The following is a 20720-nucleotide window of genomic DNA, read 5'->3' as shown; positions in this document are numbered from 1 at the left end:
TGAGGGGATGCAGAATCTAGGTTTTTATAAAGCACAGGGAGGTTATACTGTGCTGATCCACTGCACTCCAGAAGGTGGCGGTAACTGCGCCATTAAGCTGTTTGCCAACTGCCATTAAAACAACAGAGGAAGAAGAAGCCGTTCCTCTCCTGCCCAGAAGGGGCAGCGTTTCCCCGCAGAGCGGTTTGACACCAACCGCCAGAAGAACAGGCTGTCCCACCGGCTCCGGTTTAATCAGAAGGTCGTTCTCTGCGGGGCGGTGTTTAACAACCGAAACCAAAAGAAACACCTTTATAATTCAACTTTATAGTGTACTACATGTCCAAACGCGGAGGGATGTGAACGTTGCCGGTAAAAAAGGGGACAGACGAAGCGCGGCGGAAGGTTGCGTTTAGTCGGGACTCGTTATGAAACAATGCTAACGGCGAGCTAACATTAGCACCGTAACGGCTCTGAAAGCGGCGCCGAGTTACGGTAATCAGTAATAACATGCTAGTTATTCTGGTCGGTCGGGATTAGTGACTAACGTTGGAAATATTACACCGGAAGAACTAGGGTGTTTGGACCAGAACCCGGTCTCAGAGGTTTTCAAACCCCGGACTCAGCTGATCACGCCCCGGGTCTCGAGTCCTCAGAACCCCGGCCTTAGCAGCTCCTCCACCGGTTGGTTTGATGGCAGCCTCGGCCGGAGCCCGGAGGTTCCCCATGGGTGTGCGGACCTTCAGTGACTTCCTGCAGATCGCCTCGGTGGGCTCCCCCCGCTCGGTGCTCTCAGCGGGGGGGCCAAGAGGACAGAGCCTCCGAAAGAGCATCAGGTAAGGGTCACCTAAAGTCCGCCTTGAAACACTGAGAGATCAGTGCGGGCTGTCTTAGGATCACTGTCATAAGAAATAAGGAGTCTATCTTTAGGACTATAATATCAATTAGTCAAAAGTCATTATGACTACAAGAAAGTACAGTACTTGCAGCCGGTCATGGAAAGGGTCACCTATATTCTGCTTATCAACACTGAGAGGTGTGTGAGGGCTATCTTGGGAGCTCCCATACTAATCCAATCATGTGAATGAAATACTCCAAAGCTGCTGTAAAGATGTCGCAGTCTACAGACAGGAAAAGGAAACTTTGAGGGTGTATGTTTCAAGGATTAAAATACAAATAGTGGTACAGTCCAGCTTATTGACCCCCTGAAGTTCACACTGATGAGAGCTACAGCTGCCCTGTGTGATGATTGACTCATCTGTGGAAAACCGATTGGTCTAATGTCAGCAAAATAGAGGAAACGTTCATTTCACACATTCCTATTGGAGATGTGTGAAATGGGACAGCACAATAAGATGTATATTTACATTATAGCATGAATACAGAGAGAGAGTTCATGTATTTTACAGAGACATTACTACCGTACAAAGCTTTTACTGTTCATAAGAGAACTCAGAAACCTCCAGCACACACACACACACACACACACACACACACACACACACACACACACACACACACACACACACACACACACCTGGTGGTTATTGTCCTCTGCCTTCCGTCTCTGGAAGCTGTTTGTTGGCATTGACTCCCTCTTTCCAGAACGAAGCTAATGGGACGTTTCCTCTCACCTTTCAGACACCTGTCGTCATGCGGCATTCTGATGACCAGAACTCCCCGAGTGCTTTGCCTTCAAGACCGCGACACAATGACGGCGGTTCCCCAGAGCAGAAACTTCATCAGCTTCACCAACAAGAGGAAGGAGTACTCCGAGCGCCGGATACTCGGGTAATTCATCAAGAACAAGCTTAGGGTTCATTTAAATGTAATGTTATTTCTTCTCATTTTATTCCCTATTTTACATTCTTATTTAAAAATCTGTATTTATTTTCTTATTGTTTATTTATTAAGTCTTGTTTTTATCCTTATTTTATTTATTACGTCTTGTTTTTATCCTTATTTTATTTATTACGTCTTGTTTTTATCCTTATTTTATTTATTAAGTCTTGTTTTTATCCTTATTTTATTTATTACGTCTTGTTTTTATCCTTATTTTATTTATTAAGTCTTGTTTTTATCCTTATTTTATTTATTACGTCTTGTTTTTATCCTTATTTTATTTTTCTGTGTTTTTATCCTTATTTTATTTATTAATTTAATTATTTTTCTTTTCTTTTTAACATTATTTTAAATTAATTGTATTAAGAATTTATTTTTTCTTTAATTCATTTTGTAATTGTTTTATTCTTATTTTAATATATTTATTTTATGTGTAATTTTTTCCTCACCCTCCTCCTCGCTCTCCCTCTGCTTCAGGTTCTCGATGCAGGAGATGTACGATGTGGTGGCGAACGTGGACGAGTACAAGCACTTTGTTCCGTGGTGTAAGAAGTCCACCGTCATCATGAAGAGAGCCGGTCACGCTAAGGCTCAGCTGGAGGTGGGCTTCCCCCCCGTGGTGGAGCGCTACACCTCCATGATCACCAACGTCAGACCGCACCTGGTCAAGGTGAGTCCACCTGCACCTGCAGATTCACCCTAACCCTGCTCTGTGGAGCAGAACAACACAGCTGGTGCAACGATGAGAGACATACTGTACATGTTGTGTATTATGGTACAATCTGCACAGTTTTACTTTAAGTTCTGAAGTTTTATTTCAATGTTTTTATTTAAGTAATGTTTTTATGCTTTTATCTTTGTATAAATATTTCTATTATTTTAATCTTTTATTAAACATTATACTTTACCTTTTGATTTTTACATAAATATCTGTATTTATTTTTAATATTCCTGCTGCACATTCTTACTTTTAACCTCTGTTTTTGTATTAATTTGATCTTTTATTGGACCTTTCTTTGCTTCTTTTGGGTGTGTGAATATTCACTTTATGTTTTTTATTCATATTTTTATTCTGTTTATTTTATTTTTTGTATTTAGTTTAATTTGATTCCTATTTCATTTGTATTTGATTTCAACTTATTTTAATAGCATTGGTCACAAAACCCATCCCCCCCCCCCCAGGATAAACAACGGTCTCATTTCTGACCCCACACTTCCTCTCTGTCCCTCAGGCGGTGTGCACGGACGGAAAGCTGTTCAATCATCTGGAGACGATATGGCGCTTCAGTCCTGGCATCCCCGGCTACCCCCGAACCTGTACCGTAGACTTTTCAGTGAGTGAACCGAACCCTGTTTTGGGGGTCTCATCTCTGGGTCGGTTCTGATCCATCCCGCCTCCTCTCTCTCAGACTGTAATTATTCCCTCTGTCTGTTCTGCAGATTTCCTTCGAGTTCCGCTCGCTGCTGCACTCTCAGCTGGCCACCATGTTCTTCGACGAGGTGGTGAAGCAGAACGTGGCGGCGTTCGAGCGTCGGGCGGGGAAAATGTACGGCCCCGAGACCCGGATCCCTCGAGAGCTGATGTTCCACGAGGTCCACCAGACGTGATCCATCAGGCCTTAACCCGCGCTGACCTTTAACCCCCCAACCGCCACCTCCTGCATGATGCTGCTTTAGAACATTTACATCCAACTCCTGAACCCACCCCCGCCTCATTAAAATATTCTGTTAAAGGGTCTCTTCTGGATCGACTGCTGTCTGTGTCTGAAGGGGACGGCTTTTAGAAATGTGTCCGATCCTGAGAGAGCGCTGCAGCTGGCTTTATAATCTGAGCATGTCGGGGGGGGGGGCGGGGCACACTCGCGCTCCTATTGGCTTGCTCGCCAACGCATTGCTCTTTTTGATTCAGGAGACGTTTTTAAAACCGTCCCCCCGTCCCAGAATAAAAGAAGGACCCTCTGACTCCGTCTCTACCTCCACTGAAGGACTCCGCCGCGGCTCCCGCTGTGTTTGTTCACCAACAGTCAATCAGTGCATCGTCTCGTGAGCGGCGGCGGAGACTCGCCCCTTATTTTGAACTCTGAACAGAAAGCACCTTTTAAAATGTTTAATTTGATCTTACCCTGTGGTCTCCGGCCGGGCTGCCCCTAAACATCACTTATAGGTCATCGATAGTGGGGGAAACGTGAGAAAATATTAAGAAGTGCCTGCTTCAACTGTCCGAATGTCCCCCAAATAAGACCTCAGAAAGGATCCAACCAGCAGAGAGGTTATTCCCCACACTGAAGGGTTTCCAGTGGTTTCTGCTGCTTGAAATCTGCCTTTAATTTAAATATTCACATTTATAATTAGAAATGTAAAAGTGTTACACATATTTGAGTTCATCTGGTGCAAAAACAATATCTCATTTCATCCTTTTTAATTTATTTATCGGCAGTAATTTGCATATTTTGACAGTTTTATCGAGTTTCAATTATACTTAGAAGAAGGGAAATATTATTTCTGAATAAGTTGAATGTATATTATCTTGGTTTCTTCTTGTTGCTGTGTCGAATTTAGTTTTTGGTCTCTGAGTTTTAATAAGGCTTTATTTTACAGCCCAGCACACAGACACTTTAAACAGCTGCATTCAATAAGAGGGATATTAAGAACCAACTGTGATTGAAGTTCTGCTTGTTTGGCGATAAACACTCAGTCTGATGTTTGAGTAAAATAATGGGAAAGGGAAATGGTTACAGATAAATGCATATTTGCTGAAAATCCTGGACATTTTGTAGTTAACCCAAACATAACAGGTTCTACTTTTATCAGAGTTTTCCATCTGCTCTGTTTGTCTGATATAAAATAAAGTGCTGGGCTGTAGAATAAACCTAAACCATGTCTGGTTTCCTGTTTCTTTTCTGGTGTTTCATTCTATTTACAGACTTTAGGAGACATGTATCTACAGAGGCAGAAGTGTTGCATTCATTGGGAATACATATTTATTTTCCTTGTAATCCTTCATCCATAAAGATCGCAATCTGACATTTTTAGAAATGTGAAATGTTCCACGCCGTTCGTAACGCCTCGTACTGAAATACATTCGTATTTAAAATTCTCCAAACTGGTGAGCGTTATTTAAGGATTGTTATTGCACGAGGAATGTTGATTGAATCCCACTTAATTGATATTTAGATTTGAATACGCATGTCATTCATATTCCCTGAAGTGTTGCATCCTGTTACAAAATCCCCTTCATTCGTTTGCTTTACTTTATCATAGGTGCCAATTTTCTGTATTATTTGAGCCTAAATATTGAGAGTATTATATTCCCACAGCTGTCTGTATTAAAGATGGGACACGGTCTGTCTGCAGAGGAGGTTTAATATCTCCATTCAGGTTTCCTTGTATCTTTGTAAATACTGTGTTCAGAGGTGAGTTATTGAAATAAAAACGGAGCAGTTTATTTCTGTGCTCTTTTCAACCCAACACAAAGCTCTGAATGCTGTTCTTTAAAATGGAATACATATTATTTTCACCTTTCCCTCGGTACACAATTACATACAAATAAATATACTTATTTTCACCTTAACAGCGGATTTCTCACTTCAGTGCTGATCTGAACTACACATATATATTCTAAGACTAACTAAAATTAGAATATGTTAAATACGTTTGTATGAATCGGAGTGACCTTCTGAGTCCCGTGACGAGGACACACTCTTAAGGGAGACACCGGAGCAGCAGCCGGTATGTGGGACAGTTATTAATACCACACACACACACACACACACACACACACACACACACACTCACCTCCATGTCCTCGCTGGGTCTCATGCTATTTCTTCGTGGCTCTGGATCAGGATCCATGTTATGTGTCCTGAGTAACTGTCTATCTTAGTGGGTAATTTATGACCATTAATATCACACACAGGTACACAGACACACACACACACAGACACACACACTAGAAATGTAACCCGATTACTTTTCCGTTACTTTTGGATTATCTCGACATCAAAAGTAAATAAAGACAAGAGAAGAGAAATACCAGTAAGATGTCTTTATTGAAGTGTGATGGGAGACAACAGAACCACCAGACCTTAGAGAAGACTTCTGTGAGACTGTACTTTCATCATACGGGTATATAAATGATTGTTCTTATCTATAAACGTTGCTGTCTTAATGAGGAGGACACGTCTCTGGCAGGTTGTCATTTTTGTAATTTATTGTTTTAGTTTATTTTTTAAATCACTTTTGCTTCGTTAATTTATAAGACGTGTCTCAGGAAGGTTGTTGTTGTTGATTTGTTTGTATTATTTCACTTTTCCTGTTTTAATTCCCGATGATAAACATCAGGAAGGTTGGGATTTTATTTTCATTTTTTCAGATATAGCACAGCTCCAATCTTAAAAAGTGTTCAACCAAAACACCGTCTAAAATGTCCCAGTTTAAACTCTAACCCCACAGTTTGATCCTTCTGCCTTCACAATATAAGACCCTGATTTCTATCTTCACTGTTTTCCAGCGGATTGAGGTTTCCTGTGGACACTGTTCCCCTGTCTCTCCACCAGGGGGCAGAGCTGCTGTATAACCATAGACCGTACAGCGAGCTGAAGACGGAACCAAAATGCTTGCTATTCTTAATTCAGTTTTGGGAAGAGGACGTGTTGTCTATCCAAGGCATCCGACAGGAGTTCAGGTTTTCTTTTTTAAGTTTACAGTCAACCTACGCCTCCTTAATTTCCATGCAGTAAAAAACATATATTGTTATTTAAAGTTTACAATTTTACTAAAAACGTAAATTGCTGTAGATTTTTTCTTTTATATTTGCATCGTTTCTGAAGCCGAGCGTGTTTCTGTTCGATTCAGAACATCCCCAAAAGGATCGTGTTTACTCTGGACTCAACTGTTTCTGAAAAACAACCTTTTTACTTAAAATTCCAACTATTTGGAATTTCTCAAAATCTCAGAAATGTTTTATTTTTCAGAAAAACTCCAGATTTGATTGTTTCAGAGATTTGTCAAAATCCCAAATTTTCTTTTGTCTAGATCTGATGTTTTTGACTTTTTTCTCAAAATATAAAAACTGTGTTTTTTATCAAAATCAGATTCATTTATTTTCTGAATTTCTCATTTGAACTTTTCCTTAAAATTCATTATTTAAAAAGGGTTAAAACTGAAGTTTGGTAGATTCTAAGTCAGGACTGAAGCTGCTCAAAAGACTTCACAGTAAACATATTGCATCATTTGGTATTTGTGACTACAGAAAAACGGAAATGACCCCCGTTTATTTTACAGACGTCTCTACACTTGGAACAAAAGGAGACCAGACCAAGTGTTAATAAAAACCTTTATTGTTTTTCTTTTTTTTGTTAGGTTTCCTCGAGTTTATCTTGCCCTTTTTGACCCTCCTGCCCAAACCCCCACACACTCCGCTCCCGAATCCTGCGGACACGAACAACCTCTACGATCAAAATAACCCCGGACACAAACCAGAAGAAGAAGAGAGTTAAAACATGGAGGGAGCTACTGACTACAAAGAAACTGACGACCTTAAACTACACTTGGAGTGTTGACAAACTGCTTTGAGAGCAAGCGTGAATTATCCCAGTGAGCCTGAACGCACCGGCGAGGAGTCGTGTATTTACATAGCTGCAGCCTCCTGTTTGTTCGACGCTTCTACACGACGCCGTGGGGACGCTACGGGAATCATTGTGGTTATTACGAGCTCATACATCCAAGCTATACATATATATACCTATGTACACAAAGTATAAATAAACCCACCGAATGAGAACCCAGAGATTAGTTTCATACAAATTCAACACCAACAAAAATAACTGTAAAAAGGGGGGCACAATCATCCTGGTTTCATCTAACGCCACTAATTAGGGAGTCCAATCAAGCAAGTGCTTAGTCTGGAGTAGTAGTTTAAAGCGCTCCGCTGCGGGGATCAACACAAACACACAAATAAAGACCCCCCCCATCCCATCACACTTCACAATTCAAGCTTGCTCTTAAAGGATTTACTGCCAATTACACCCTCTCCTCTTTATTACTGTACATTATCCCCCCCCCCGCTCGAGCACAGCCCATAAAAAGCAGTCATTTTGATCATAGAGGCGACTCAGGTCATCAATAAAAGAAAACAAACTACCAGCGCAGGGGGGGGGGGGGGGGGGGGGGGGGTGTCCGGGATCTAAAGAAGCAGTACTTTTCTATGACCGACTCTAAACTGGAGTGTTCGTTAGCGGGAGTGAGGCACGTGGGGGGGGGGGGGACTTTGCATAATGGAAGGTATTCAGCTAGCAGGGGGACATGATTTATTACATCCCATAATTCCCTTTGATGTACCCGCCTGGTCGTCTCAGCAGGGGGGGGGGGGGTCAAAGCGAGTGTACACGTGTGTAAGGGGCCCTTCTTTAGAGGATTAAAAGCGTACTGTCTCTTTAAATCCCTGGATGTTTCCTCCCCCCCTCCTCCTCCCGCCCTGACCCTAACCCCTCCCCCCTCCTCCACCTTTATCCAGGTGTTCAGCCGGACTTGGCGGCCCCCACCAGAGTCATCAGTCCGTCCGTGCTCATGGACTTGGGACGCTCCAGAGGGAAGCCGAGCGCCCGGCTCCAAACCAGCTGGGCGAGAACACCGAGGGCCCGGGACACGCCGAACAGCACCGTGTAGTAGTTCATCTCCGTCATCCCATAATACTGCAGGGGGGGGGGGGATGATAAACATCAGGAAGGTTACACATTATCCCCCCCGATGAAAATGTGTAACAGGGTCTCACCTGCAGCAGCCCCCCCCCGATGATAATGTGTAACAGGGTCTCACCTGCAGCAGCCCCCCCCCGATGATAATGTGTAACAGGGTCTCACCTGCAGCAGCCCCCCCCCCGATGATAATGTGTAACAGGGTCTCACCTGCAGCAGCCCCCCCCCCGATGATAATGTGTAACAGGGTCTCACCTGCAGCAGCCCCCCCCCGATGATAATGTGTAACAGGGTCTCACCTGCAGCAGCCCCCCCCCCGATGATAATGTGTAACAGGGTCTCACCTGCAGCAGCCCCCCCCCCGATGATAATGTGTAACAGGGTCTCACCTGCAGCAGCCCCCCCCCCGATGATAATGTGTAACAGGGTCTCACCTGCAGCCCCCCCCCCCGATGATAATGTGTAACAGGGTCTCACCTGCAGCCCCCCCCCCCCGATGATAATGTGTAACAGGGTCTCACCTGCAGCAGCCCCCCCCCGATGATAATGTGTAGCAGGGTCTCACCTGCAGCCCCCCCCCCCTCCCCCGATGATAATGTGTAACAGGGTCTCACCTGCAGCCCCCCCCCCCGATGATAATGTGTAACAGGGTCTCACCTGCAGCAGCCCCCCCCCCGATGATAATGTGTAGCAGGGTCTCACCTGCAGCCCCCCCCCCCCCCCTCCCCCGATGATAATGTGTAACAGGGTCTCACCTGCAGCCCCCCCCCCCCCCGATGATAATGTGTAACAGGGTCTCACCTGCAGCAGCACCCCGCTGTGGGCGTCCACGTTGGGCCAGGGGTTCTTGGCCTTGCCCTGCTCCAGCAGCACGTTGGGGACGATCTTGTAGAGCTGAGCCACCATCTTGAACAGCGGGTCGTTGGGGAGGTGCTTCAGAGCAAACTCCCGCTGGCAGGTGTAGCGGGGGTCCGTCTTCCTCAGGACGGCGTGCCCGTAACCGGGGACGACCTGCAGAGGGAGGGAGGGACGGAGACATTTAGGGATCAAGTTCTTCCTGCTTCTTCTTGGTTTGCTCGTGGAGAAACACGAGTTAAAAACATCTCACTCTGATTAGTGAAACGCCTCCTGAATGAAAGACGTAGCGCGGCAGATATGACCCCTGACCCCCTGCACGGCTCTATACCCCCTCCTGATGACAGGGGTTGTTTGAGTGTGTGCTGCTCGCTTACCCGTCCAGACTTCAGTGTGTTCCAGATGTAATCCCTCATCTTCTCGTCAGAAACCTCTCCTCCCAGCTCCTTCTGCAGCGCCGTCAGCCACACCAGCACCTCCTACACACACACACACACACACACACACACACACAGTTCTTAGAAACAGTGCATTCGTGCTTAATATATGCACTTTAGCGAGGTACCATCTGAGGTCCCTTTGCGTTCAGATATCAGCGCAGCAGGAAATGTTTCACAGGAGTTTAGAGGTCATGTTTTTAAGAAACCCCTCAACCATCACGACGCACCAGCTGGAAATAAATGCATGGAAAGAGGGATCAAAGGTAACTTCATTTGAGCTCAACGACAACGAGATATGCAAACAGGAAGAGAGGATTTACTCCGGATGAAGCTCTACAACACTCGGTTCATAACATTTTGACAGAAGCAGCTGGGATTAATCACAGAGTGCTACAGTTAGCCAGGTCGTAAAAGACCCTGCAGGTCATCGCAGTCTTTATTCACACCTGATCTCCTCCTCCTGCGACAGCCTGGGAATAAAGAGTGTTGGGACACCATCCTCCAGAAGGGAAGTGTCATGGTTCTTTTATTTGGACGTTTCTTTTTTCCCCAGCATTCTGACTTTAAGAAGAAATATCAAAATGCTGAGAACTTCTGCCTTTAATCGGATAGGACAGTGGATAGAGAGTCGGGGTGGGATCCGGAAAGGACCACGGGTCGGGAATCGAACCCGGGTCCCCGGGAATAACAATCTAAAAGTTCAGACTTTTTTCTCAAAGTCTACAAAATGTATTTTAAAAAACCTCCAAACGTTGATGATTTTTCCTCAATATTATTTCTAGAAACGTTTTGGGTTTGCACCTCATATTTAAAAAGACTAACTACGTTGATTGGAGAGTATTTGGACATTTTCAAAAATTGGATTTTTAACTTCAGAACATTTTATTCAAAATCTTTTTCTCTCAAATTTCTCAGAACTTTGACTTTCTTCTCAAAATGATTTTCCTCATTTTTATTTTAAATTCTGTATTTTCTTAAAATCCCGGGTTTTACAGACCTGGTTGGCGAGGCCGTGCAGGGGTCCGGCGAGGCCGTTCATGGCGGCACTGAAGGACAGGTAGGGGTCGGACAGAGCACTGCCCACCAGGTGGCTGGTGTGAGCGCTGACGTTCCCGCCTTCATGGTCACTGAGAGAGAGGGATGGGGGAGAGCGAGAGAGAAAGAGACTTTCAGATATCAGAACCCAGCAGCCGCAGAACAGAGACCGTTTAGACAGACAGAGAGAGAGAGTGTGAGTGAGTGAGTGAGTGAGTGAGTGTATCTGTGTATGGTGAGGTAGAGTGAGTGTGTGAGTGTGTGTGTGTGTGTACCTGTGTATGGTGAGGTAGAGCCTCATGAGCTCGATGAACTCTGCGTCACTGTATCCCAGCATGTTGGTGAAGTTGTGGGACCAGTCCAGGTTGGAGTCGATGGCTCCGATGCTGCTGCCCTCCCGGTACAGGTTCCGGTAGATCTTGGCTGCGATGCAGGGCAGCTTGGCGATCAAGTCCATGGAGTCCTCGTAGGCAAACTGGGGGGAGGCAACATCAGAGGGTTTAAGTGCAAGTGTCATTCAATCACAGATCTGATCAAACTGAAGTGTAACTTGCTTCAACCTCCGTTCCTGATCAGACGTTGTCAGTCTGACTGAGGGTCGAGATTGACACTTCTTCGGGGGCAAAGACCGCCGGTACTGACACTCAGCCTCATTTAAAAGGAATTATGGAGCAGGCCCCTCACGGTGGAGCGCTGCAACACCCTTTACCGTCGTACAGGTTTATCTTTTATATTCATCTGTCAGATTATTACAAATACATTCTGAGGTGAAAGGCAAAGCGTACGAGACACAGGAGAGGAGGACAGCAGTGTGACGGCGGGAACCCACCTCCCAGTACTTGGACTTGTGCACCCCCTCGGAGTAGGCGCGGGCGAAGCTGCTCTCGCTGTTCAGAGCCGTGATGGCGGCGCTGAACTGGGACATGGGGTGCAGGTTCGTGGGGAAGTTGTCCAGCATGGTGACCACGTGGGAGGGGAGGGCGGCTCTCTTGGCCCACTCTTTGGAGACCCAGGTCACCTGCACACACACACACACACACAGTTAGACAAGGAAATGACTGTTGCTGCATCCTGTGTTTCACTTGCACCACTGATTCCATTTTCCTTCCTGTTTCTTTGTCTTAATTCTAATGTGATGCACTGTATGAGGAGCCTGTCTCCAGGCTTTAGTCTAAACCAGTATCAGGGTTTCTGCTCCCTCTCTGGGGTCTCTGCTCCCTCAAACCAAAATGCAGATTTCCCCCGTAAAATGTTAAAGTGAATCCAGGAAACAATATAATAATAATAAAGTGGGCGGGGCTTAATTTAGGAAGTGACGTTAGCGCCTCATGCTATATTTAGCTACAAAAACGCCTGCATATATCAGACATAAAAGTTCCCTCAGTATTTATTCATTGCTGGAGGTTCCTCTTAATAGTATTTTTAAACTCTGAGCTGTTCATTTCAATGCTCAGTCTTAAGGAGAACACTTAAGTCATCAGATGCAATAAAGCTCAGAAGATCACACATCAAAGGGTTCAGAATCCTGTTGCCGTCAGCTCAAAGCAGAAGTCATCAGAGTGATTACCCTCAGATCACTCCTCGCTGGCAGAGAGATTTATTTAACAGACTGAGTTTTGTTCCCCGGTTATAAAACAATCTGTAGTTTCCTTTGAGGGACTGTGACCTGGAGTCAAAGATAACAGTCATAATAAACACGTCTGGAAAACATCTTGTGACGCTTCAGACGAGGTCAGGCTCGAGGCAGTGCTACAGAAATCAGTTTCAGTCGCAGAAAAACAAGATCATTTCATAGCTTTGGATTATTAGCAACTACAGAATAATGATGAACTGCGTGAGTCACACAAAGGCTTTCAGTGAGAGGAAATGTCCCCATCATTGAGCATGCAAAGCGTTAAAGAGGAACCCCAGATGTCACACTATTTATTTCTGCTTGGAGGCATCCCAGAGAGAAAAGCTGTTTGTTTAAGAAGAGCGACACACTACAGGACAAACTGGGACAGGTTACATTTCAGTGGTGCTGCTCCGGGATAAATTCCTGCAACACTCTCCATGACTCCAGTCCTGCACGATGGACATTTTCTAACTTGGAGGCATGACCTTGTGCTTTAAATTAATGTCACATTTCAGCATTTTTATTTGCATATTTTGCGTCGAGGTAACCCAAAAGTAGACCCACGTGTTTTAGTCCCAGGCTCCTCCCACAATGCAATGCACAGCATATTAAACAGAGGCGTGCAGTGCAATAAAACAGTGCTACAGACCTTAGTTGCAGCAGTTAGAGGAATATACACATCTGAACTAGAACAGGAGTCATCTTAAGTGCCTCCTCTTCATCATCACCCCTCATTCTGCAGGAATATTTCATTTCCGAAACGAAGTGGAGATCCGATCTGACGAGCCCCGACAGATGGAAGCAGATAATGCCCCCCCCCCCCACCTCTTTACAACTCCACTGTAAAAATGATCTCCACCTCCTCCTCCTCCTCACCTGCTCCTCGGTGGGCACCTGTCCTGTGACCAGCAGCCAGAACAGACCCTCAGGCAGCGGCTCCTCTCCTCCCGGGGCTTTAGGCAGCAGACCCTGACACTCGGGGATGCTGTAGCCACGGAAACGGATGCCCTGCGTTTCAAAGCAGAGAGACATTTAATCATGCAGCTTCATGCACTTTATTTGAATGTCTTATAAGCCGGTTTTTATCTTATATGTGTGTTTGCACGTCCACTGTCTGAATTTAAGGTGTGGAGAGTTGACAGAGCGCCTGCCTGTTGTACTGTAAACACATTACTACATTTCCACAAATCACTCCTTATTCTAACTGGCCAAAAATCCTCTTCTTTTAAATACGTAAATATGAACAAAAATCTTAGAGAATCTGCTTAAAACATTGACACTGCGGATATCCTGAAAGGTCTTTCTCTAGCAGGGAATGTGATCTGATGTGCCAACAGGATGAATTACAACACGCTGCTCTGCGTCAGAGCTCTGAGTAATCAGGATAAGAGCCTCAGAGAGTTTGAACGATAAAAGCAGCTCTGAACCAAACTGACCTCATCAGGATCCAGAACGGAGGTCTCGTACACCAGACCCTTCATCCCCCGCATGCCTCCGTACACCTGGGGAGGGACACCAGCAGACAGAGACATTAGGACATGGTGAAAAGTGGAGAAAATACACAACAGAAATAACAGAAAGCACAGGATAAATATTGGAGGAAGAGGCAGAAGAACAGTCAGAATTTTGACTTCAAAAGTTGGATTTAAAAAAGGAGAGAAAAATCGGAAACATTTATTTAATTAGTTTCTGGTTTTTAAATCTCAGAATTCTGACTTTGTAAGACAACGTTTTTTCGGGGAGGAAAGAATATTTTATTTAAATTAAAAAAAATGATTTTTCTGAAGGATTTTTTCTTTTCTGGAAATAAAAAAAGAATATATTTTTAAATCTCCAAACTGTGAGATTTAACATCCCACAAAGTCTCTCTCTTTTTCTGAAATTCTCAACAAAAAAAATCTCCAATCACTTTTTTTTCGGAACATCTCAAAGGTTCACTGTTTTTTCCGCACTGGAAGACATTACATCAGAAAGTGAATGAGGGGTTTACATTAACGGGCAGAGGCTGCTGGACTTCTGTTTCAGCTCTCATGAAGGTCGGGAAATTAAACCGCCGTTTGTCACTCACCATGTCGACGTTGATCTGGCCTATGTTGGTCTTGCCGTACTGCTGCTTGAAGTTCTTGATGCGGGTCTGTTCTTTGGGGATGAGGTCGGCCAGAACATCCTTCAGATTCTGAAGAAAAACACAACTTTATTTAACATCTAGTCCTAAAATAAAACACACTCCTCCCTCCAAAGCTAACCGGGGCTAATCAAACAGAGTTTATGTCAACAATGAAGGGGAGGGATGGATCTGCAGCTCAGCAAAGGTCAGCGTGTTCTATTAATACAACAGAGGGGGAGCCAGGGACACGTGTACGATTAGAAAACATAGAAGGAATATTCTTAGTTGTGTTTGCTGCATACATACACACAATAAAGGAAATGCAATCGTAAGAAAAGGAACAAAAATAAAGCTAAAGACATAAAATGAGCACTATTGGAATTTATTTGTACCGAAAACTACGTACGTGGTTTACAACATCAATATAAACAGGATTCGCTCTCACGATGAGCTTCAATGTAGAATAATAATGACATAATGATGGGACAAGGATGCCTCCCACCCCAACAACAGACTGTTCACCCTCCTCCCATCTGGCAGACATTACAGAAACCTCCGTTCCCGTACCTCCAGGCACAGGAGGAGCTTCTTCCCCGAGGCTGTGACTCTGCTGAACTCCTCTCTCTGTCACTCACCTGCACTCACCTGCACTCACCTGCACTCACCTGCACTGATTAATGTACTTTATGGACATCTAACTTGCACTATGTTATTCCTATACATACTTTTTCATAATATTTGCACATTCAATGCTCCCAGTACCGTCAGTAATTATAATATACACCTTATATTTATTTAGATGTAGCACATTTTGCACTTCTGGTTGGATACTAACTGCATTTCATTGGCTTGTACCTGTACTTTGCACAATGACAATAAAGCTGAATCTAATCTAATCTAATATTGAACCGGAGGTACTTACTGTTGTTGATGCGCTGGCATTTCTGGCAGCCAGAAGGAAGGCGGCATTCTGCAGGAAACACAAAAATCAGATGTTGAGTGAGAAGCAAAAACCCCAAAACACCGTATGGAACCAATCCAACCGTGTACACTGGCTATGTAATGCTTATTGTATTTATTAAATATCGTCGGACACTTTGCACGGTCCTCTTTTGGTTTCAGCCACACGGTACAGAGCTGACTGCAGATGTATTCTTGTTGTTGGTCTCCAGATACCGCAGATGTTATCCGAGTGAAGACAGACTTTAAACTCGTATATTGAAGTGGTAGTCGAGGAGTCCGAAATATTTCTGGCAGTTTTACATCGAGACTAATTATGATTTTTGGATAATATCTGGTGAGGGTCTTTCCTGGTTTTAAGGCAGCATTACAGTAAAGTGACGTCCATATGTTTACCTTAACAGACTCATAGCTCTTGTATCCGACTGATTTTCTCCCCATCGCCCCGCCCTAGCGTGTTCCCCCTGCACTGCAGTACAGACGAGGCGTTACAACTACAAATGAATCAAGGGTCTAAATAATTAATCCCCTCTTTCCTTTATTGACAAGCACTTCATTTCCCCTTCGAATCCTCTGGCCTTCGTCTCTGAAAGCATCAACTGAGATTCATTCAGATCAGCTGAGATGAGGAGGAGGCTGTACCAGGTGAAAGACTATGAGGAAAACTCTGATGTTCCTCGTGGAGGCTAACTGGGGGTTACTGGTTTTGCTGGTTTAGTCTGCCATACGACCTTAGACCTGTTAGCGTATATACAAACATGCAGCTGTCACAACGACATATTCCTGCTGATTTAAAGGAAGCAACGAACAGTTGGCCGGTGGCGTCTTGCTTTAACCTTGCTTTGCTTCATTTAGCCTCCGATTCCTGCAGGTTCTGTGGGGGGTTTGGTAAACCTCACTGGGACCTTTCTGGTTGACTTAAGAATCAATAATATAAACAAAGACCATTTGTATAAAGGTCATTTGTGCATGGCTAAGATAAGACTGGGAATAAACAGGTGATTTTCAATGTTTGCTCAGCATTTATGATTTGGTGTTTTGCCAAGATAAGCTGTGTAAAGGAAATTAAAATCATCCCTCATTAAACTGAGAGAACAAACATCGCTCTGCAGGTCAGGATTCCGTCAGTGTTGAAGGTTCAGGGGGTTTTAAGCGTCTCCTCTGATATAAAAACAGTGAATAAATGGTTGGTTTGAGGTTAAGAATCTGAGTTCCTTCTGCAGGCTGATAGGCAGCCTCTAACGTTAGCTCAGCATCACTGGAATCTTTCATCCGGTTAAAACAAAGAGTTAAAAAGCACCAAGATGTGAATTAAAACTGGATAAAGAGTCAGTCTGACAGCTTCTGGCAGATAACGTAAGCTCAAAGTGGATTCAACTGCCTCACAGGAGAGGATTACAGCTAGCTTCATTCACATCGCACAATCTCTGAAACTTCACTAAATATATATCAGAGCTAGGGTTGTTTTATACACGTTGAAGCAGACTGATTTAAACAGAGTTTTTAAAGGGTCTGTTCAAAACACAGATGTGTTATTAAGTATTAAATTAAGTCTGTAGAATGGGACTGTAGGCATCTGCAAAACCACAATCCTTCATTCAGAATAAAACGAACACATGCATCAAATAGAGCACATTAAAAAAATGCACTAGCCAACACATGTTGGTTAATTGTCCAGCCATAAATGCCACACATCATCCCTTTAAGCCGTGTTTGGGATTAAAGAAGAACCTGCTGCGGTTATGAAAGTGTTTGGACGAGAGTAATCTTGCTAAAGCTCAGCGCTGCTCTCCTCTGAAACAGGACTCCTCTCAGATTATCAAATTTATCAATGGAGAGGGAGGGAGGGAGGAGTCAGGGGGACAGCTGGCTTTGGGATCCCCCCACCACCACTCTACTGACCTGTGACCACAACTGGTGCTCGGTTAAACGCAGACAAAGCTGGTAGAAATACAAAAGGTGGGATGTTGCGCGACACACACACACGTTATGCAACAGCTCAGGGTCTTAAATATAGAGCGGCAGTTCCACCCAGACACTCCCTGCCAGAGAGAAAGGTTAAACATACGACTCTGCAACCAAGAGAGTCGAGGAAACACAGGAGTGTGTGTGTGTGTGTGTGTGTGTGTGTGTGTGTGTGTAAATAAAGAATATCTATGGGAAATAAAACTAAACGTACAAACTAGTGATATTAATGGTGTCTCGTTAGGGATAATTTAACGGCTTTATGTAAAGAAACTCTGCATTTATGTTTGAAATAATAAAATGCCATCATTACAAACACACATGAATACTTTATGAGGTTTGAGTTGAAGTATTTCCACTGTCTCCTCTCTGCTCTGAAATAAAAGTGTTGGCATTTTAAATTCACACCTTCCTCGAAAGAGAAAATTAAAATGACTTGAAATTCCAGGTTTTTTTCTCAGTAACTGAAACAATATTTTATAGAAAGACCTTTAAGGTACAGGTTGGGAGCTGCAACTAAAAAATACATTATAGTCTTGATTGTTTGGTCTTTAAAATGTAAGAAAATGGTTTAAAAAGATGTTCATTTATGTTTCAAATGTTCAGGCATTCAGAAACACAATCATACTTTGTTTGCCCCTTGATTGTGATAATGGGGCAGATAAAAGTGCTCTTTAATTGGGGGGTAAAATGCTGCCCTTTGCTCTACTTAATGTCCTTGCTCTCAACCCGTGTATCACATGATGTTCAGTCATAGCTCGGAGACAAATTATGAAATGGGCAAAGAAAAGAGCTGCCTAATAAAACTCCTGAGCAAAGATTACAGCTGATAGCAGAGAAAGGCTGAGTGCAACAAAGAGGTTTATCTATCTTACTAATGCAGATCACAGGACAGCAGGTGTGCACGGAGTTAACGGAGGGGAACCGTGGAGTCTCTGATTTCTCCTTTAAAATGCACGAAAGTTACATGAAATCGTTCAGAGTGGAGATGAGGGTCATTCAGTGTCAGTCTGAGAGGTCGCAGGAGTAATAAAGTAGATTACTGTCACTGAAGGTCACAGCCAGCATGGAAGGAAATCTACTTGACTGTTAATGTTTCAGCAAGAAAATCTAAGTAGGGGGGGCAACTGTTAATGATTATCCCTATTGATCAATGTGCAGATCAATCGTCTGGCCTATAAAATATCATAAAAACAGTCCAAGGTGATGCCTTTAAATGTCTGTTGTCAGACCAAAGCTAAAATATATTGACTTAAAACGATATATAAAAAGAGGTGAGCAGATATTTGAGAGGCTGAAACATTGTTTGATTAATTAACTTGTAAAATAGATGGTCATTTCTTTCAGTAAACTAATCAATGAATCTCTTAAGAGTCACACCTCTTACGCTACAGGCAGGGTAATCAAGAGATGCCTCACAAATTACTCCTGGCTCCCAGCCTGTTTTAAAGCTGGTTTTAGGCTATAAATGATCACTTTTAAGGCTTGTAGGAGGTCAGATACAGAATATATCTGACCTCCTAAGAGCCTGAATGCAACCTGATATTACACAGAGTCATTCTGTCCATTTCTCAGTCAAACCTGAAAACAGGTTATTGAATGCCCTGCTGGAGCAGAAACACTGTGTCCTTATGTCCTTTTAAAATGTCAGACTTGCATTTTATTTTACTGTTTATAACCTTTGTTGCATGCATTATAATATTGCTTACTTTTATGGTTATTGTCTTTTTTTAATGCATATAAATTACTTTGCAACTTCATTTGTAAGCACTTAAAATAAGTATTACTTCTCAGATATCCCAATTTCTTATCACAAGCTAAAACGTGGAACATGATAACTGATAATGCATATTTTTAACTGATTTCTGTTGTATTAATCCACACTCAAACACCTGTTTCTATCTTATTATATAACTTGAACATATTCAGGAAACAATAAGTTTCTGATGTTACATATTTGGCAGAAATCCTAACCTGAAGGTCAACGCTGTTTGATGAATAAACACAAAGTCTGAGCTGACTGAGAAGCACTCACAGTGTCTGTCAATGATTCATGCTTGTTATATTTAAGGTTTAAAAGAGAACAGGGAAAGTTAACTGGACACAGAAACCCAGAAACTCAGAACACGTTCAGGCAGGACCACCAGGCCAGCTAATGCTAACAGTGGCTAACAGCACGCCCCTTCATAAACTCAAACGTCATTGTTATATCCTCACAATATATAAACGCAGGGAACTGAGACTACCATTACCATGTTTTAGAAAGTATTATCCACACTCTTAGTTAGCAGGATTTCACAATGTGGTTGACAGTGCTAAGCTACCTAAGCTAAGCTAAGCTAGCATCGTTAGCTCAACAACTTTGACATCTAAAGTCTCAGCCGTTTGGATTCCACTCACCTTTGAGTTGAGGAGTTTAGGCGCTAACCTGCTGACTGTGAGGAAGGACATGGTGTCTGTGTACAAGTGTGGTATTTCCACTGATTCTTTAGTAACTAAAGGAAGCCGCTGCCGGTGCGGAGCTGGTTGAAGGTGCCCCTCCAGAAACAGAAGGTTGAAGAGGGATTCAGGCCCGCAGGAAGCAGCGACGTTGATTGGTCGACGGGCTGTACGCACAACCGTTAAGTGGAATTTGATTGGTTAGAAAATGTTGGGCGAGCGCTGATTGGATAGAGGACCTGTCTTGTGTCTGTGACGACAGCTGGAGATCAGGGTCTGTTCAAGAGCGAGCCCAAAATACCTGGTTGTAGCTCCTTTTTAGTCAAAATCCAAAATTGTACCATTTTAACCTTTGCCATCTGTGACCACACACACTGAAACTATCGTCCATCTGTTGCGGAAACATCTTCCGTCCTTTACTCATGAATCAACTGATTGTTGGTTTGTGAGAAGTAGTTAAAAATGCCTTCACAATCACCAGTGGGGTAAAGTAACTGAGTACATTTACTCAAGTACTGTACTAAAGTATACTTTAGAGGTACTTTACTTGAGTATTTCAATGTGTTGCTACTTTGTACTTCTACTCTACAATTCAGAGGTAAGTTGTGTACTTTTAGTTCCTTTATTTAATCCCTTTAGTTCCTTTACAGATTTGGATTAATGATGGTAAATATAATCTCCCTTAAATCAGACTGTAGTTCACCTGCAGTAAATCCAGCAGCTACCCTGCAGTATACAAAGCCATTCAAACTAGCTGCACCTTTACCAGCTCTGAGAACACTTTAATG

The 20720-nt window shown here is 43.4% G+C and overlaps 2 protein-coding genes across 2 annotated transcripts; one reads left to right on the top strand and one right to left on the bottom strand.

Annotated features, from left to right (window-relative positions):
• The first annotated feature begins 174 nt into the window (after positions 1-174).
• On the top strand, positions 175-5392 carry coq10a (coenzyme Q10A). The gene is made up of 5 exons (XM_063902297.1): positions 175-815; positions 1621-1770; positions 2299-2491; positions 3054-3155; positions 3262-5392. The coding sequence occupies exons 1-5, from the start codon at positions 673-675 to the stop codon at positions 3427-3429; spliced, it is 756 nt and encodes a 251-aa protein (XP_063758367.1). The 5' UTR covers positions 175-672; the 3' UTR covers positions 3430-5392.
• Positions 5393-7142: 1750 nt separating this feature from the next.
• cs (citrate synthase) lies at positions 7143-20083 on the bottom strand. Its single transcript, XM_063902167.1, has 11 exons — positions 19894-20083; positions 15491-15538; positions 14530-14637; positions 13898-13963; positions 13338-13469; positions 11676-11864; positions 11122-11321; positions 10809-10938; positions 9749-9850; positions 9318-9527; positions 7143-8513 (listed from the first exon to the last, which is right to left on the bottom strand). Exons 1-11 carry the CDS (start codon positions 19942-19944, stop codon positions 8340-8342), a joined length of 1410 nt encoding a protein of 469 aa, XP_063758237.1. The 5' UTR covers positions 19945-20083; the 3' UTR covers positions 7143-8339.
• Positions 20084-20720: the final 637 nt, after the last annotated feature.

The sequence above is a fragment of the Eleginops maclovinus genome, chromosome 1, assembly GCF_036324505.1.
Source record: "Eleginops maclovinus isolate JMC-PN-2008 ecotype Puerto Natales chromosome 1, JC_Emac_rtc_rv5, whole genome shotgun sequence".
Classification (NCBI taxonomy): domain Eukaryota; kingdom Metazoa; phylum Chordata; class Actinopteri; order Perciformes; family Eleginopidae; genus Eleginops; species Eleginops maclovinus.
This window is presented reverse-complemented; position numbering and strand designations above follow the sequence as displayed.

Excerpts from the sequence above, each read along its gene's own strand:
- cs (XM_063902167.1), bottom strand. The coding sequence starts at position 19,944 with ATGTCCTTCCTCACAGTCAGCAGGTTAGCGCCTAAACTCCTCAACTCA. Across the intron at positions 13,470-13,897 it reads CCGTTCTGGATCCTGATGAG|GGCATCCGTTTCCGTGGCTA; the intron begins GTCAGTTTGGTT and ends TTTGAAACGCAG. Across the intron at positions 9,528-9,748 it reads ACACACTGAAGTCTGGACGG|GTCGTCCCCGGTTACGGGCA; the intron begins GTAAGCGAGCAG and ends CTCCCTCTGCAG.
- coq10a (XM_063902297.1), top strand. The coding sequence starts at position 673 with ATGGCAGCCTCGGCCGGAGCCCGGAGGTTCCCCATGGGTGTGCGGACC. Across the intron at positions 1,771-2,298 it reads TCCGAGCGCCGGATACTCGG|GTTCTCGATGCAGGAGATGT; the intron begins GTAATTCATCAA and ends CCTCTGCTTCAG. Across the intron at positions 2,492-3,053 it reads TCAGACCGCACCTGGTCAAG|GCGGTGTGCACGGACGGAAA; the intron begins GTGAGTCCACCT and ends TCTGTCCCTCAG.